This window comes from Haliaeetus albicilla, chromosome 20 (genome assembly GCF_947461875.1).
Source record: "Haliaeetus albicilla chromosome 20, bHalAlb1.1, whole genome shotgun sequence".
Lineage (NCBI taxonomy): Eukaryota > Metazoa > Chordata > Aves > Accipitriformes > Accipitridae > Haliaeetus > Haliaeetus albicilla.
In genome coordinates, this window is record NC_091502.1 from 2259993 (window position 1) to 2279324 (window position 19332).

The following is a 19332-nucleotide window of genomic DNA, read 5'->3' on the forward strand; positions in this document are numbered from 1 at the left end:
AGTGAAAATTCATTGGAAGGTTTAAATGTGCAGATAAAATCCGAAAGTAAATAACGGACTATGATTTCAGTGGTGGCGTAGAAAAAAGCAGAGATGGCAGAGAAGGAAAAGAACAGGACTTTGCCAACTGTTAAGGTTAGACAAAGTAGTCTATCATCACAGATCACAAAGAAAAATCAATTAAGTTATCCAGGCTCTCATCTAACACATTATTGGTCACTTCTCCTGAGAATCAATTACCTCCACTCTATAGCTTAATCTGCAATGAATATCTATGAACTACAGCAACGGTAATTGGTTTTGTACCTACACATTTGTACTTAATATTGTATTGGTTCAGATTTCATACATCACATTATAACATCTCTATGCAATTCTGCTTTAGTGTATTAAAATACAGTGCCTGTTTTCTGTACTGTGAAACAGAAATTTAAGTGCTTTGTGATTTATGTAGCTTATAATTTTATAATCGCTTAGAATTTCCTGTAGTTGACTACAGTTTTATAAAATCATGTGTATGCATGCATACGTATGTGCACAAATAGGCACAGCTCACAAGTGCTAGCTGTAAGGCATGAAAGGGGGGGCATTTTTACTTGCTGAAATCTACATAAAACGTGAACATCTACAGATGTTCGGAGGTCTGAAATTTAAAAAGAAAAACTTTGAAAGTTAGACAGAATATTCAAGTGGATTTCAATGACTTCAATTACATGAAAAATAAAGTTAATTTTGTGCTAAGTACTTTCACTCAACAATGGAAACTACACCGATAAATCCATAATTACAAGTAGATGCTAAGGACCAGAAAATGAAATTTCAGCTTCTTTTTCTGTAATGCTCCACTGACAGAGTTTGCTACTCGATTTACTGGATAAGCTATAAAGATTTTAAACAAATGTACTTATTTGGACACAACCAGGCTTCTGCACAAGTCAAACCTTCATCTGGTGTACCTTACTTAATCCGACTCCTATCGATGTGAATGATTTTCAGCAAGTAATGTTTGAAAAGCCCTTGGAGAATTTGAGTGGACTATCAATTTGCTTTATTAATTCCCAGAACACTATTTTGGCTTGCTGGAGCCCAGAAGAAAAATCCCATTTGGGAGCATATTCTCAGCTAACTGTCTCTCAATTATACAGTCATACTTTATTGATCTCACTGAGAAAAGCGTGCCTTGCAATACTGCACTCTGACTGGGCTCCCAGCTCCTTTTCCTCCTACGGAGGCTTCACCTGACAAAGTCTCTTGTGAAGCACACGGCTAATTTTTATACCGCAGTCTCCCTCCAGAACATCGTTCTGGGTTAACCCCAGCAGGAAGCTAAACACCACGTGGAGAAGGGGAAAAGCGAGCAGCAGCAGGTTACGCAGCACCGCATGCTTTTTAATTCTTTCTTAACACCAAAATATGGAAGATGAGACTAAGTGCGACTATTTTGTGACACCAGTTCTTTTTAAATGTATTTCTTGCTGCCACATTTTATATGTGAATACTTCTTGCCTAGAGGTATGTCCTTACCTCTTTTTTTTTTTTTACCATTTACTTAGCCTGTTTGCTTTTTCTTCTGAAACTTTCCCATGTGAATAACATATCCTTCTATTTCATTTTTTCCCATCATTTTAAAGCTATTTTTAAAAGAACTGGCCTGAAACTTTTATTGCAATGACACTGAAAATTCCAGTAACAAATTTTTGATGACACTCATATGTTTCCTGTTATGCTTAGCTGAACGTGCAACATACATTTATAAAACGCATTTCTGGAAAATGTTTTTCAATCATTTTAAGACTCGAATTTCAGCATATCATATGTTTGGTGGACAATCACAGTATCTTTTAAAATGTCATAGTACTAACAAGTTAACTGGAAAATTAATTTTATCCCAATGTATAAAGGTAACAGAGTGTGCAAATTCTTAATCAGAAAACCTAACAATTTTATTTTAATTAATTTCTAAAGACTGTCAAAGAATATACAGTAATCATGACAAAAAGACAAGAATTGTGAACTTAAATAAACCACTATAAAAATTTTTAAACTACACTTACTTATGACCCAAGTGTTTAAGAAAATATCCAAGGACCTTCAAAGCTTGCACCCATATACTCTCACTTTTGGAAGCCAATAACTTATAAATTACTCTAAAAAGGAAAAAGAAATTCAACAATTTGTTTTCAGTTTATTACTAAACATCACATATATAGATTGTATTTCACTGAACAGAGATATTTCTTAATAAATAAAACTATAAAAGTAGCAATTTACACAAAATTGAAGGATATACTGAAAGCACTAAGCACAGCATAGGGTTTGATTATGAATTCTTTAGGTTAGAGAGATGGTGTCTTTTGGTTCAGTTCAATGCTTTATAACAGAAAGTGACAACCTTATCTTATACTTCTACCTTGGAACAATCAAATAAAACACAGTCTGAGCAGTTGTAGCTTAAGACAAGGGAAGCAGACTGGAGCACATAAGGTCAGATCCTGGAGTTTCTTGGAGTACCTGGATGCTACTGAAAATCTCTTTTCATTCTCAAAAATCCTACTCAATATCCTTTCTACACAGGATAGGGTACCTGCATTTAATCACAAGATGTTTATACTGAAATCTCATTTGTCAAAAGAAAAGTATGGCAATATGTTACACAAAATCCCATATACACCTATGAAGCCTCATATTCATTGCATCTAAATTTGAAGTGGACAAAAAAAAAAAAAACCCAACCCTCTGTTTCTAAATTCTGGATAAAAAAGGCCTCAACATTTAACTAATTTAATTTAGTACTTACTTAATTATTATGATCAGTTTAAGCACAAATTCTACAGTCTCTCAGAAAGGAAACCAGCCTTGATTTGAAGGCACCAAGAGACAGAAAACATTACCCTTCCCCTAGAGTGGTCTTCAAATTTGTAAATCTATATTTTAGTTTTCCATTTGGATTAGCTGAGCTTCAGCTTTTAGCCATTCTTTTTAGTCTTTCTCCACTAAAGAGCACTTTAGCAGACAATATCTTCTTCTCTTCAGAGGACTTATGCCATTATCAAGTGACCTCTGAGGCTTTTGTCCCCTGATAACCTAAGCAGACAAACCCCTAATTCTATGTAAGGAGCTTTTTTTTTTAATACTTAAATGTTGCAATTCTGTGCATTCTCTCTACTTTTTCAACACAGACTTTTAAACACAGAGACTGCATCATCAATTTTAATATTGGTACCACAAATGTTCCATAAAGATCTCTTAAATCCTCTAGATCAGTCTTACCCTTCTTCGAAAGCTGTCAGGAATAGTATTCTGTCTGAATACAGACAACTATAGGCAGAAAACTAAGTCCTAACCGCGAGTACAATGAGTCTTCCCCTCAGCTACCATTGCCATTCAAACAGTTTTAAGTACAAGTATTTGTATGAAGGTCTTAGCATTTTGGCCGAACAGAGCTTGAATTTAATAAGTAGTAGATTTTTCTTTTCCCCTTGTTTTACAAGCCCCTTGCATTTTCCAATATATTTTCAGAACAGCACAAAACAAAATTCTATAGTAAATATCAAATTATTAACAAGAAAATTATTAATCTCTGAAAAAAAAATGCATTACCAAAATAGGCATAAGAAAACAACAAAAATACTGCTTCTCTGAGACTTATCAGTTATTGATTTTACTATCAAACAGATAAACATATGAATTCCGCAGACAGTTTTTTAATCTTTTCAGAGAGAACTTGAGAGGTTAGGGCATGATTTCTCTTGTTCTCTTCTTCTTCCCTCCAGATTATGTTAAACATCTGAAGACAGAATATTCAAAATTATTCTGAGATAAATACTTGGCTTTTTGATGCATCGTGTTAATTACATATTCTATTTGAGATTGAGAAGCAAGTACAACAGTACATTTACCTTCAAATATCATAATAATAACCTTAAGTGGAAAATTTTTTCCTCCAAGCTATCATCAACACACTGTTTTTGACAAAAAATATAGCCTAAGTTAATAAGATAGTAGTTTGAAAGATCAGCAAGTGTGATATTTATGTGAAAAAGAAGCAATCTGGAGAGTGATGATACTGGAACTACTTTTAAGATATTTTCTCACTTCACTGTCTTACCGTATCCCATTTCTCTGATCAAAGGCAGGTATCATGGATGCTGGGTGTTCGGACATTAGTGCCACTAGCAGCTGCAGCACATCATGAATATTTTCATCCTGTATGACAAGCATCAATGTTATTCTACAAACTAACCTCAACAGCAGGCTTCCCATAGAGCTGGTACAATTGATTACAGTAAAAAATAGGTAATTACAGAAATGTACCTCATGCATTGTTAATAAGTAATTTAATATGCTCTGCAGTTCATCTTCTTTCACTCCTCGATCCTAAAAAAGCAACAAAAAGGTGGGGCATTATTCAGAGAAAATACATTCTTTAAGTTTGGCTCAAGAAAAACTTGGACCAAGTCAAATAATCCTACAATTTTTTGCTATTTAAACTCAAAAGATGAAATTCTCTCTTTCATTACATTGCTTTTCCTTATCACATTGACAGTTCAAAGAGTATGAAGTCAGCCCTCTATTCCTGATGAAAGGGTTCTTATAGCTTGGGCCCTCAGATAGTATAAACTATTACTGCCACTCCTCCAACCCCTGAGACAGAACAATAAAAGCCAGAGGAATAAGCCAGGCCAAAAAATACTGGTTGTCAGTCTAGTCTCAAATGGCAGATTATACCTCAAAAACTGTTCAGCTGTCACAGAAAGAGTCCTAGACCATTTCAACCAGTGGTAGAATCAAAAAAAAAAGGATAAAGCAATAACTAACTTAACAACTGTCATTACCTATTTCATTTGATCAATCAAGCAACTATCTACTATCACAAAAAAAAAAAGCCCAAGTACCTGAAAGGTTCTGTAGTGTCATATACTATTCCTGCAAGTACATTTAATAAAATATATGTGGCATAGTTTGGTGAGGTTATTAAGAAATATTGTATGGGTTTACTGCCTCTATGTTGATTAGAAGTATGTGCAGGAACATCAAAATTAACCAGAAACAGATTCAATGCCTGACAGGTATTACATATTTATTACTATGAAAGAACCTATTACATGTATATAACAGATCTCAATGTTTTCCATCTGGAATAGACTGTTTTACCTTCAATATAAGTTGTTTCAAAAACAGAAGCATAAATGCCCTTAATGATATGATTTCTTTCTGTGAGGGCCGAGGACCATCTGGAAGAAGCAAAATATACCACTTTTAAACATAAACTAATTCCTTTAATGATGGCAGCTTCTTAAGAAAATCACAGTTCCTACAACAGATTTAGTATTCTATTCATTATATAAAAGTTCATATTTGCAAAGGATATCATTTATAACCCTTCAGAATCACATTTTACAACACCAATATATGTAAGTGATGTTTCATTTGGAAAAAAAGAAATCCATATTTATTTTTTTATTTTTTTTAAACAAAGACACAGGAAGATGAAAGGTAGTAATCAGGTCTAGACTCACACAAACAAATTAAGGTATATGTTCTGTAGATGTCTTCATATGAGCCAGGAGTTTCAAATCCAAATATAAGCAACTACTCTATTGACTAGATCTACTCAACCGACCCAACGTCAGAGCCCAATTCAGGATAAACATTATTAGTTCTATTGACTACATTGGGTTGAATTCCACTGAGAACAATGGGAGTTTAAATACCTAGTACAAGCTACACTGTGGACATGTAAACTTAAAAGGGTCTGAATACAAAATTGAATCTCACCTAAAATATGTGATAACAACTTGGAATAACTAAGCCACTATGCTAAATTCCATCTGAATGAAAACCAACAGAGAAAGGTTTAATGAAATATTAGTGGTGGCCATTACCTGTAGCAGAAACTGAAGCTATTTAACCAAGGACAAACTACCATCTGAAGAAAATATTAAATTTAAACCAGCATCTGTGACCCATAATACTTTAAACAATTGTGCTTGAGGAAGTACATTAGGAAAACAGAAGTATCTACAAAACTGAATAAGAAACAGAGCCTGAACAACTATATTCACTTGAAACTTCCTCTGTTGTATTCTCCATTCTCCCCTTTCATAAGTAGTTACGGTTGAACTGGAAATTCCTTTCTTAAGTTTCTACTTTTCAAACAATGCGTGTCATAGACAGTCTTAAATTTTGCACAGTGAAAATAAATGGAGCCTAATTTATTTTTTCATGAACCACTTCATCTTATGCTGATAAATAAATATCAAAGCTTAGTAACACTCTATGTCTCACTATTATTTCCAATCCAGGTGAATGCAACTTTTTAATAAAGATTTTTTTAGTCTCCAGTGCCACTCTTCAAAGTGAAGCCACTGCCATACACGCAGTAATTCAAGTTTGCAACACGGGCAAACCTGAACGTAAGTTATATTTGTTTTACTAGCAGGAACAAAAAGAGTAGTTAATCCTCTCAAGTTTTCTTCCCTGTTTAGGAGTGGAGAGAGGAGAAATGGATACTCTTCAGAAAGAAGCAAATAAATCTCAACCTCTCCCCACCACCATGTGTAAAACCAGGAAGGATATTGTTCTATGAAATCCATCATATAGGCTTTAAAGATATAGGAACAGTTTTATATCGATACATTCTAATGGCACCATGAAACATCTATTTCCCACTGTAAAAAACAGAAGTAAGCTGGATTTTTTGGCACTAGCTACAACTACGTTAAGTATTGCATGCGTTTTTATGGCAGTGTTGTGCTTCTAGGCAACAACTATTTTTTTTCCCTAATTCAAATTCAAATTCAACTCCCCTAACCGCATCGCAGAAATCTGTTTCTTCGCACACCCTCTTCCCTCCTACACCTTATTGGGATTCAATATCAGACAATATCTGAAAACCAGGCCTAAAAACTGAGGCATTTTGTCTTTTCTGGAAGACTGTCATTATGGAAACAGAAAACAGAACACTAAGGCCATGGGGGGTTCTGCAAAGCATTTCGGTAACAGAAATTTTAAGGAGGGATTAAAATGAAGATATTCCAAATTAACCGGGTACCTGTTCAAAGATACCCGAGTTTCATACTTGTTATTTACATACCCACTAGTTTCTCTGGAGATGTGCAAGAACCCTGAAAAGCATTCTTCAACACACAAAAGGTACCAAAGGAGTTGTTGCTTGCAGGTTATATGCCACGCAGGCAAAACGGTCTTTCTCCTTCAGTCCTCCAGAACTATTTATTCCTTGTACTTTGGTTGTGTCTTGAAGCTTCACTGCATTAGAATCGGAAGAAGGGGACAACCTCTACCAAAAAGACTTTATTAATTTGAAAAATTAGAAGAGGACTGGTAGAGAAAAACAAGAGAGGCTGGAGAAACTAGAGGCTACGTAACCAGGAGACAACTACAAAGAGCGGCGAAAGGTCTGCAGCAGTAGCAACACAACAGTCATCTGATACAGATTGAATGGAATTAATCTGGGAAGTTGTAAAGCTACATAAAATGGGTTTGCCACCATAATTGTGGTGTCATCACACTTTTTGGCTTCATTACTAGTTGAAGAACTGCATTACTAGTTGAAGATTTATTTTTAAAAAATGCATTATTGGCCAAAAAATGGCATAATTTATGCTATAATTAAAAAATATAAATTATACATATATACACTGAGGTAAAGAGAGACAAGTAGATGGTGTTTTTCAACTCAAACATTGAAAAGTAGTTTTCTTTACTGCCTATTAGTCTTTGTGCTCGTCACTGGATATAGACAATTCAGTGTCACCATCGCTCAGAAACTGATGAACAGCACTGCTAAAGACTAAAACCAAACTCAGGCCAAATCAATAAGATAATCCTTTTAAGATCGGGTACAGCAACCATAAGTCCCTAATACAAAATAGCAACATTCTTGTTAACTGGCAGGGAAAGGATGTCTCCCTTATCCCACACCCGGATGAGTCACTAAATCATTTCCTGCTTTTAGATTCTTTATGTATGTTTTTATTGCAGATAGCACATGATTTGCATCAGATTTTTTTTAATATACACTGTTGATGAGAGTTAGCCTGCTTTATCCAGACAAAGATAAATGAAAAAAATGTATCCAATTCATCCTTGCGGCACAGAGCAATTATAGGGGCATAATCCAGGACTAATTAAGAGGGAGTACGTAAACATATTCACAGGGTAAAGTACAATTAGTACTGGTGTAAAAAAAAGATCGGGAACTTTGAATGACAAAAATAATGATTTCTAATCCTGTCTTTGGAAATAAAACGTTGTGTTATCAGTTCTACAAGCAACCAAAGGCAACATTCTTCCATCTGGCTTTTTATATGTAAAAAGCATGACTTTTCTACTCCTTAAATTAATAAAACATGATACAGACAGCAGAATATGATCTCCATGCATGCATAAATAGCATCACATGTTATGTGGATCACAGAAGGACCTACTTTTTATCTCACTGTTGCAAAGCTAATGAGAACTGAGTTCCACTCTAACCCAGCCCTTGAAATAACTTTTTCTGCAACTTTTTCTGTCCACAAAAACTATAGTTACTTTCTTCTTATAATAATTTTCATAGTTCCCACTTTTCTAGCTCATGTTCAAAAATATTAGACATTAAAAATGTTCTTGGAAACTCTGTTTAACATGAGCTAACTGGGACATTAACAACCACGTATCCTCTAGCGGGAAGCAAGATACTGGTTCTAAAGGTCCAATCAGAGTAAGAGTTGGGAAGCACACAGAAAACACCGGTATAGAAAAAGAAATGCTTGGTCAACAGCTCAAGAATGAACGATACTCCTCAGTAGTCTGGAACTTAAATGCACATTTCTCTCACACAACAATGAAGTTGCAAGTATTTCATAGGGTTGCTCCACAACAGGGTCCAAAATTACAATTTAGCACAATACCCTTCTGAAGGTTTTTAACACTGAGTATCCCAAGTTATTTTTTCTTAGGAAAAAACCCACAATATTTAGTTTATTCTTCTGTTATTGGCTTCATTTTACACTTTCTCATTAATGCACCACTGTTGGTCCATCACTATTTTCAGAGAATGCCATGCAGCTGGTAAGTAATTCCACTGAAGATTTTTCAAGGCATAAATATCCTGGTGGGCTCTAATAAGTGCTCTCTTAAATTTACAGAAATTGTATATCAAATTAATTCAGCAACATGGAGAATTTTTTTTAAAGTGCATACATGTTTTATTTTTCTTCAAAAAGGTTAATAAAGAAATTAAACTATCCAACAGTTTAGTAGGCATCCAAAGATGAAAATACAAAAGTGTGTTTAAATTTTTCTCTGTTGCTCTGATACCAAAGATATGTGGTTTGCCCCTTCTGAAAGACAATCACAGTTTGAATTTTCTTTAAATATCAGTCTAGTATATAGTTTGGAAAGACAAAACATCAAAGAACAACAAAGCTTGGTAATATAACTCTAAAATGTCCCTGGCAGCTTGAAGTATTATCATTGAAATGCACCATCTACTATAGAAAGATAAAGAGAGAAATCTCTCCCTGCTTATCCTCTTATTAATTCCTGAAATCCACAAAAGGAAATAATTACAGAAAGAAGTAACATAATTTTAAATAATTTTTACTCAGTTGCCTATTTCACTATGTCTTTAGATGCTGCAACTGTTGGACAACCCTATGACCTTCTCCCACCTTCACATCTCATTCTGTATGATTTAACAAAACATTGAAGGCATGCACATGGCAAATCAAGGGAAGAGCTATAATCATAGTTCAAGTGTAAAATGCAAAATGTAATAAAGTTTAGAATTTCTTCCCTGTGGAAATTGGTTTGACTTATTTTGTTCTTTCTGACATGAGAATTATTTCGCAAGTTTACTTTTAATATGGTCTTAATACAAGACAAGTCACTTTTGTCCTGTCACCTATTTATAACTGGTAATTTAATTTAAAAAAAAACCCACGAACACAACACAAAAAAAGAAACTAAACCTCATTATTTTAAACAGAAAACTTGCCTCCACTATGTGGATCTATATCTAAAATGTAGAACCTACTAAGAATAATTACCAAGCAAGCTGATAAGTATACATTTTGAAAAAGTGTTTCTAATACTTCAGAAGGAAACAAAAAAAAAATGAATTTAGTATACTTAATCCAAGAAGAAATACCAGCTTGAAACAGGAAAGCAATAATGACAGAGAAGATACAAATCCAAATTTGAAAGAAATATTTGAGCCTTTTAAATAATTCCAAACATTTACACCTCCTATTTTATAAGCTGAATACCAGGAGAAGCAAGGGGGAAACTGTCATTTAAGAAAACAGCATTAGCCAAGTGGGAAGCTTCAATACTGAGCCACTGTGGCTTCAAAACAAGGTATACTAAACTGTCAGTACAGAAAACTCACCCACTTTGTGCTTTATTAAGACAGGAGAAGGCAATAAAACCTTGAAGCAGAGTAACTGTCTGCACGTAATAGTAAATCAACACTAATATTAAAAAGTGTTTCAGTACCTCTGCATAAAAAATGCTATGCCTAGAAGACTAGAAAGCATCACACTACTAAAATGTCTGCATGAATAAGCTTACTTTCTAATAGGACAGCAAATTACATGAAGGCACTATAACACATAAAGTCAAATTTCAGATATTGGCAAGATTTCCATTAAAGTATTCTTCAGATCTGAAAATTCTGATGTCAAGTTAGCTTGACCATATGCCATTTTCTTGCATCATGACATTTTTCTGTTTCTTACAGTAAAATTGCTGCTCATAGTCCTGTTCTTCTATTTTGAAATATCAAATGCTGCTGAAAATGCAACAACTCTAACATTCGCATAATTGTATTCTTCAAGGGTAAGTTTCTTACTTTTACAAACTTCTTTTTACACATTATTCTACGTTTTAACAAATGATAAACTTGCCTGCTACATGTGGCAGTACTGGCAGTATGCAGGCTAATAAAAAACAACACAAACCCAAAATCCTCGAACAGTTAACGTTTTTGAAATATTAGGATTGGTGAAGTTATAAGTTGCTGAAAGAGAGGTGGAAAGAAAAAAAGCATTAAGCATATTAACTACAGCTACTTACAGTATTCTAAGACTATAAGCCTTAATCAGCCAGACCTGCATATCACATTGGCAGATTGCACTTAATTTTAAAAGAAAGAGCATCTGGTGAAGAAAAGCAATGTAATATCCAGGTGATTAAACATTATGAAAAGTTTTCAGGAATATTATAAATGGAAAGTAATTAATGTGAATTTGATAAAAAACTAGTATGAAATTAAGTTAATATGAGATTAAATTTAGCAACCCATCACCTCAGCAATTATTATATTGCCACAGTCATTTGCTTGCAAATCACCACAGTTATTACAGCTGTATTAGTCAGGAGCGGAAGCTACGTGTGAAATAATAGCAAAAAAAAGTCCTAGTGCTGATTTGCACTGAGAAAATTCCATAGCTATGCTGGATTTGCACATCCATTGCTATATCACTGTTCTTCCTCCCTGATAAACCAACATTCTGCAACTCAACACAAGGAAAGTCATTTTTACAGACAGGAAAGTGTACTACAAAATACTTTCTTATAGTTGTATCAATTACATGGGATTTTCTGCAGTCTAAACAACAGGGAGGAAGGAAGACGGTAAGGAACAAGGAAAAAAGTTGAGATGAATCTTTAAAAAAGTCAAGTTTATCTATAAATCTAACTAAAGAAAAAAAGGAGAAAAGTCAGATATAGTGGATATAATAGGCATTTTGAAACGGTGCATGACCTCACAGTTTATCAAACACCTTCCCAATTACTGTATGAAGGCCTTAGTAATTGTGATTTTTTTTGTTGCCATACTGTTACACCAAGCAACCAGTAATTTTGCACTATCTGGTTACCTTTAAGGGACCTACCTGGTTGCCTTTCTCAGAAAAGCAGAATATTGTCTGGAACTGACACAAATGAGAAAAGAATGTATTATATCCTTAAAATAGGTAGGAATGAAAGAAAAGGTAGGGAAGTAAAACAGCCATATGTATGCTAATTTAGAGTTAACTGATTCATTTCTCATCCCTAATTTTGTGTCCTTGTGTACCCCATGCCTTCTGTTCAGATTTTGATAAATACATCAAAATTTTTTGATTTTTTGTAGCTATTCAACTGGCATTACACATACAAACACTCCAAAAATACAGCTAACTGCAGAGAGGCAGATCTGGGCAAGATAAAAACAAGCCGTACCTCCTACATAAAGAAATGTCACACTGTTTCCACAAAACAGCGAACTTAGCCAGAGGGAAGTCTGTAATATGCGATACATTTTCCAAGTGTTGTCAGGTACTAGTATCACGACACAGAAGTACAGGAATTCTTTAATTAAAAAAAAACCAACAAAAAAACCCCCAAAAAACCCCAAACCCACAACCCCCCCTGGAAAAAAACAAAACAAAACAAAACCCAAAACCAACAAACAAACCAAGAAGAATTACAGCAATAACAAGTAGACAATATTATCAAACATAGAGTCTCAAACTAGTTGAGCAATTTTCCAGGTCTCTGTCTAGGTGTAAATATGGTTGACACTTGGAACCTTTACCTCCCAAGAGCTGGTCATTCAACAGTCACAAATACAAGTCCATATTACAAGCTGATCAGCTGAGTTTTTAACATCCTAATGTCTCACTGAGCTCAGATACGGTTAACTTGTCTGATGGTAAAGCTGTACCTACGGAGCACGACAGTGTAACCCTCAACAGAGCAGAGCTCTGAAAGCACGAAGCTGGACAAAGTCAGTCCCAGGGTAGGATCCAGCTCACCCTGATTTCAGACATCTAGAGCGTAGCTGCCAAGAGGTGAGACCAGCTTCTCATCTTCCACTGAAGCCAATGGAGACCTAATCAGTACAGCCAAGAGAGTCTAGAAAGCAACTACCCTTCAAACTAAATAGTTCTCAAGGCTCTGCCGACTAGGGGTAGGACACAGCTGCCAAAACATACTTCTCAGTGTGATTTGACATGCCGTCAGGTATCCAAATATCCACACAGAACAAGCAGATTTGACAGAGGATGCACAGGACACCTGCATCCTTCTGAAGGCAGGTGGGATGCTCCACAGAGACTAAAATGATGCTAGAAACCCAGATTCAGGCAACTGACTCCTGCATTCCACTGGCTATAATCGGCAGATGTCTAGCTCAGATAGAGACACCTTCCCTGTAGGTACCAAAAATGAACTTATTTCTATTTTGGCAGAGGGAATCCAGAATCAGAGTAAGGGAAAGTATATTTTATCACTGACAAAAAATTCAAGCTAATTAAGTAACCACCACAATTAATTTTCATAAACTGATATTACAAACTTTTCATTCACATGAACAGAGAACAATGTGCTTTTGTTAGGTATTTTTAAAGCAAATTTTAATAATTTTATGAAGAATATAATTCATCTAGTATTATACCATGAGAGAACTACAAATGAGGTCCCAGCTCCAACAGCAGCTCTTCCTGTGAGCCTCAACAAGTTACAATTTACTGCCTATTAGGATACCTAACCTAGGATAAGAATTATTCCTTCCATTTTTATTTATTTAAAAAAAAATATTGAAGGAAAACCCTATGCATACAGCTCACTTACAAATGAAAAACTTATCCAATAACTTATATGTTATAATGTCACTTTCTTAAATATTTGGATATGTGGCAGCATAACATAAAGCACTAAAACATTCCCCAATTATTCAGTTTCTCAGCATGACAATAATAGTTACAGAATAAAGATAATTAATAAGTTCTCCTATATCAATTAATTCTTTAAGAGACTTTCAGCCAAATCCTCCCTGCTTTACACAAGTAGTCAGCTAAACGTAATGACATTACAGCTGGAGTGTATAGGATTAGAATGATTTGATGCTCTGGTTAATACACATCTGTTACATGCAGCGTTTAGCCGGTACATATTATTGTATTTTGTTGTTGCTGTCATTCAAAGCTTCCTGAGCTAAGCTAAGCACTATGTGCTATAAGCAAAGTTAAATCAATCTCTATTTTATAAGGGCAGAGAAAAGATATTATTAAACTGGAAATACAGCTTCAGAGATCTCAGCAGTGAGAACTAGAGGTTTCCACTCTGTTTTCAAGGTCACTTAACACTACCAAACATTCTAACCCCACAAAGCTTTCTTTGGCATACGAAATACACTGAACATTTCCTCTTTGGTACAGAAGAAAAATCAGTGATTTTAATAGGTTTCCTAAAGTATGCCCACATAAGCATATGCTATGTGAGTGAAGACGAGAGTTGGACTCTTCTGGGAATACATATAAACGTATGGAATTCTCATCAGAGGTGCGTGATACACCAGAAGTACTGGCACAGCCCTCCTGCTGTTGACCACTGGTACCAATTATTGCCATTTACTTACCTCCTTGTCTACAGATCCAAGGAGCTTTCACACATTTACATCATAAACCTTCCCATACAAGAAATGCTTATATTTTCTTTCTTATGCATTGTACTTACCTAGTCCTTTAGGAGTAATGCCACTGCTATCAGCAGGATTAACCACCCAGTAGTAGTATTTCAGCGTGTGCATTAACTGCAGCACTGTTCCTACTCTGCGTATAGTGTTATAGATCGTAGCAGTTCCAATGAATTCAGCTGACAAGTAGGTATACAAAGACAGCTGCACCTGAAGAGTGACATAGTTATCCACATAAATGTAAATTCTGTATTAGTGGCCTTAACTTGTAGGTTTTTTAGGATTTACTTTGGATATGATACAACAAGACTAAAAAATAATTACAACTTCAGTTAGGGCAGGGACTGGACTGACACCTGGAATGACATCCAAAGTTCCCTTCCAAACTACATTTTCTATGATTCTATGATTTAAGTCACAATAAACATACTACTTTGTTTCCTATTCTGGCTTTTTATACTAAAAGTACATATTTTCAGATTTTAGGACCATACCACTTTTCACTTTGGTACACATTCCTGAACTGTGATTATTTAGGAAAACAACTAATTCATTATTACCAGAGATGAATGATAACTTTTTATAGTTTTTATCAAACCAAAATACATAATTTAAATTAAAATGAAAGCTTATGTGAATGTGTACCAAAAGATTTCTCACCCTTTGCTTACAATTAAAAATACATACTTTTATGCTTAATCTTTTGGGTAAAAAATGTAATGCAACCACTGAAAAAGGGACTGGGTTTCTAGAAACAGCCTTTTAATAGAATTAGCCAGAACCTTAGCCAAGAATGTAACTGCATTTAGGAACTTATAAAAGACATTGGAGAATATAGGTAAGCAGAGTATAGACTTCATGGTCTAAAAAAATCTTTGCCATTACCATGTTTTAAAATAGAAAAATTAAAAACCTAAGTACCATGGTATAAAAGAATACTAGTATTTCACTTCTTTGCAGAAGAGTCATAACATCGCTCAAGTGTACAATTACCTTTGCAGGGGTGTGTATCCAGATAGCAGGATTAAAAAGGATGTGATCACATAATTGCTTCAGTAGAGGTGCTCCATGAGACAATCCATCCAAATATTTTGCAAATGACAAAAATTGTTCCAGAACTGCTCTGGTTATATGAACTCTAGATGACTGCGGAAAAATAATCAGAAAGAACAAAGATAAAGAAAAACCTTCTTCTTTAATATACTTACAGCCAAAATATGAAGTGATATTTTCACCAGCATCATCTTTACTAAATCCATGCAACATCATGTGGTTTTACGTCATTGAATATGAAAGGAAAGTAAGAAAAAAAATTATCAGCAACTTATACTTTCTAATAATACAGTCTTTCTAATGGCTACATTTAACAGGTTAAAAATATGCACCAATAACTGAGGTTTGAATCCTTTTTCTTTTTTCCTTTCTTATTTGTTTTTTGTTTGGTTGGCTTTGGTTTTGTTTTATTATAATCCAGTCAGGATTCTACATTTTACAGCACTGTGCCTTGAGAACTTAATCTGAAGTCCTTAACTCTTCTGCAGTTAATTACTTGTCTTACTGAAATTGGGTGTCTCAGTATGTAAATACACATTACTGATAGACTTGCTTTCGTTGCTTAAACATAAGTAGGTGTTTGAAGGACTTGGGTTCAAGTTTCCTCAAATTTCAAGAGTACTTCAGTTTCATAGCATATGCTAGAAAATCACTGTCGAGACCTGCTCCTGTGCAGTAACATGGCACGTGGACTTTGACAAACTTCTTTATATACTAAGTTAACAAAAGGAACTAATAGGAAAACCCACTAAACATCCTTCCCCTTGCCTTCTCTACAAAATGTTCCAATTACTTTTAATGCTGTAAGTACAGTCTGGGAATATGCAGATTTGTTATTTTTAGAAGTGAAGTCCATTTGTCAGTAATACAAGTTCAGCCTGGATGCTGAGTTTCCTTTGTGTACATCACAATTCACAATAAATAGTCTGCAACTAATAAGAACAAAAATGTTATTTTGAAGTTCAAGTCAGAGAAAAAAAAGCTTTCTGTCCTCTCTGAAGTATTTGATTACATGCAAATGAGCAACAGATAATTTATAAATAATAAAATTGAGCCTGGCTAGGAAACAAAAGGATTTTTTCCTGCCATATGTGCCAACTGACTAGAAGCATATACTGAAAAAAATAAATACATCCTTTTGAAAAACTGCAGCTAAGGAAAATATAGCATAAACCCCCCCAGAAAACAGCATATGCTCTAAGAATTATGTTGTGACAGAAATCAATCAAAATCCTTTAAAAATTCACATACCCTGAGTTTAATGACTGTAGCAGGTGTTAATTAGAATAGTACGCAAACTTTTTTTTTTATTTATTTATTTCATGTACAACATTCTAAATTGATGTATTCAAAGTGCATAAACCATAGTGCTCTATTCAAAAGAAAGGGACTCCATGAGGGCTCACTACCCTGCCTGTATATTACTCCGGTATATAACTTACAGAACCGGAGCTAACAGCTTTGTAAATTCACTCAGGTTATGTCACAAGAAAACCTACCATTGGAAAAAAATCCACCTTAGACTAGTTCTTTGACATTCTAAATCCCACTTGCTTAGTACAGAAAACATAGAAGCATAGAAAATAATCTGCTTTTAGGTATTACTTCAGTGAATGTAAAGTCTTTCTACTATAAGAATGTATTTCCCTAGCTGAAAATAACATAGAGAGCAGAATGAGAGAAATTATTTATCATTCATCTTCAAAATTCATATATTTTTAAAGGCGAGATTATCATTATTTAATTTCACCATCGGAGAACACAAAGCTCTGGTCATAACTTCTTCTCAAACGATTACTGTACTGACCGCGTGCTAATGAGAAATACAGTAGCAGACATTCAAGAATGTCAGAGCCATGAGATTCCACTGTAGGAGTATTACTATCTTAGTACAGCTGACAGTAGTTAGTTTTCAGATTAGTAAATCACAATAACAGGGTTTCGTGAGGGCTTTGGGCCAGGAGGCAGGTAACTTTCCTCAGACAAGCATCTGAACTGAACCTCAGCTTTGTAACTGCTCATCACGTCTGAAAACAACCAAGTAAAGGGAATGCCCCTTGCAACTGTTTCTTTCAGAAATGAAATTATTTTACAGTTTTTCTTTTTAAAAACACAGAGCAACTATTTCAACCATTTCAGAACTGAGACACAGAGCATTAACTCAATTTTTATTAACATACACAAAAAACGAAATTTAATCCTAAATTATGACATGTCCGTGACATGCTTGTACAAACTGGGAACAAGAGAACTTTCCTAAACGAGAGTTTGGGGGACAAAGAGAGGAGAAACACAAATGAAAATACATTAAAGTGATTCACAAACAGATCTAAAGTAAAAGCATAAATTAGACAAACCGGATAAACTCTAGAAAACTGATTCTTTGAATATTAGCATATAAGAGGATAAGGAGGATGAAAAGACTCCTGTACGCAACTAATAAATATTACAAATCAAAAATACCTTATATCACAAATACATTTTATTCCACCAGTCCTTTGAGCTAAATGATTGAAAATACCACAATGACAGTAGAAATAGTAAGAACAAAGGCAAAAAAAAACCCCAAACATACCTTTTCAAGGAGGTAGCCAATGACTAGAAAGCCTTTTCCACCAAGCATTTGCTCTTGCATGGCTACTGAACTCTTAAGAAGCTCAACCAAGAAAGCCAATAGGGTAGCACTGCATGTAAAGAACAAGCGTTTTTTCAGATTACAAATGTAGAAAAATCAATCTGTTAACATTCTCAATATTCACCAGCTATTAAGTGAACAGAAATGGGCTTAAAGTGGTGAACAATTCCTTGAAAGAATACAAATCTTACTTTTTCTGTTGACAAATTTCTCCAATGATTGTTCACATATTACAACGGTAGGAGTGGGAGTTCATATTCAAACAGAAGCGCAAAATCATTTTGTCAGCTCTGCTGATTTGACCAGGACTATCCCAGGTTTTAAATATCCAGTCCTGCAGCTTGCAGTTCTAGCCAAAGGTTTTGCAGTTGGAAGAGGCAGGAGATGATGAGTGGGATCCAGCTGACAGTGCTAGAATGATGCAGGCAGGGGCCGTGTCAACCATTTCACCCTCCAGACTATGTCAAACAGCAAAATTTGCAGCCACTACGTATTTCATCATTCCACACTTTCAGTCCCTAGAGTCACTACTACCACAGAAATGAGGCATAAAATGTCTGAACATGCATGTGGGCAACGATGCCCACCACAAACCACAGTGGAACAACGGCAGGGTGGAGAGCTTCCTTCATACTTTCTCCAGACCAAACATTAGAATAATAGCTAGGCCTGATCAAAAAAAGGTTGCAAATCACTTTCATCCAGTTAGGAAAGCACAGAGAGACTCCAGATGCCCCAGGGAAATCACCCAGCAGCCCATCCCAGCAGTATCTGTAAGTGAGGTGTTCAGAAAGCACAGTGAGGGGGAAAAAAGCGTTCAGAAAAGGTTACAGTTTAGAAACAGAAGAGATATGAAAGGCTTCAGGGGACAGACTCGGCAAGAAAGTGAAACTGTTATGAAAACCAACGGCGGAAACATATGACAGATCAATGCACCATGGGAAAAAAATCGCAACTGACTCTTGGGTGGTGAGAGGGAAACAAAAATACGCTCATCTGTTGCTGAAGAACCCAGAGGAAAGGGAGAAAGAAAAACAACCAGATCGTTTATGACAGAAAGGAAATATTTAAAATGGTTTTTCAAATATCTCAAAAAGATAGATGACAGAAATGCATTGTATTGCATATACAATGCATACATAAAGTCATTATTCCTTTTCTAAAAATAAAAGAGGTG

The 19332-nt window shown here is 35.0% G+C and overlaps 1 protein-coding gene and 1 long non-coding RNA gene across 13 annotated transcripts in view; one reads left to right on the forward strand and one right to left on the reverse strand.

The window, feature by feature from the left end:
• The window catches only part of NBEA (neurobeachin), a 509812-nt gene that overhangs the window by 347284 nt on the left and 143196 nt on the right, over nt 1–19332 (reverse strand). For all 12 annotated transcript variants that reach the window (XM_069808013.1, XM_069808012.1, XM_069808005.1 and 9 more), the window contains exons 11-17: nt 18096–18204; nt 15461–15613; nt 14509–14677; nt 5155–5234; nt 4315–4377; nt 4109–4206; nt 2055–2147 (exon numbers count right to left, since the gene is read on the reverse strand). In XM_069808013.1, the coding sequence (XP_069664114.1) occupies nt 2055–2147; nt 4109–4206; nt 4315–4377; nt 5155–5234; nt 14509–14677; nt 15461–15613; nt 18096–18204 (765 nt within the window). The remainder of the gene's footprint in view (nt 1–2054; nt 2148–4108; nt 4207–4314; nt 4378–5154; nt 5235–14508; nt 14678–15460; nt 15614–18095; nt 18205–19332) is intronic.
• On the forward strand, nt 4182–8586 carry LOC138690137 (uncharacterized). Its single transcript, XR_011328935.1, has 3 exons — nt 4182–4296; nt 6306–6416; nt 6489–8586. It is a non-coding gene; the product is annotated as an uncharacterized lncRNA (long non-coding RNA).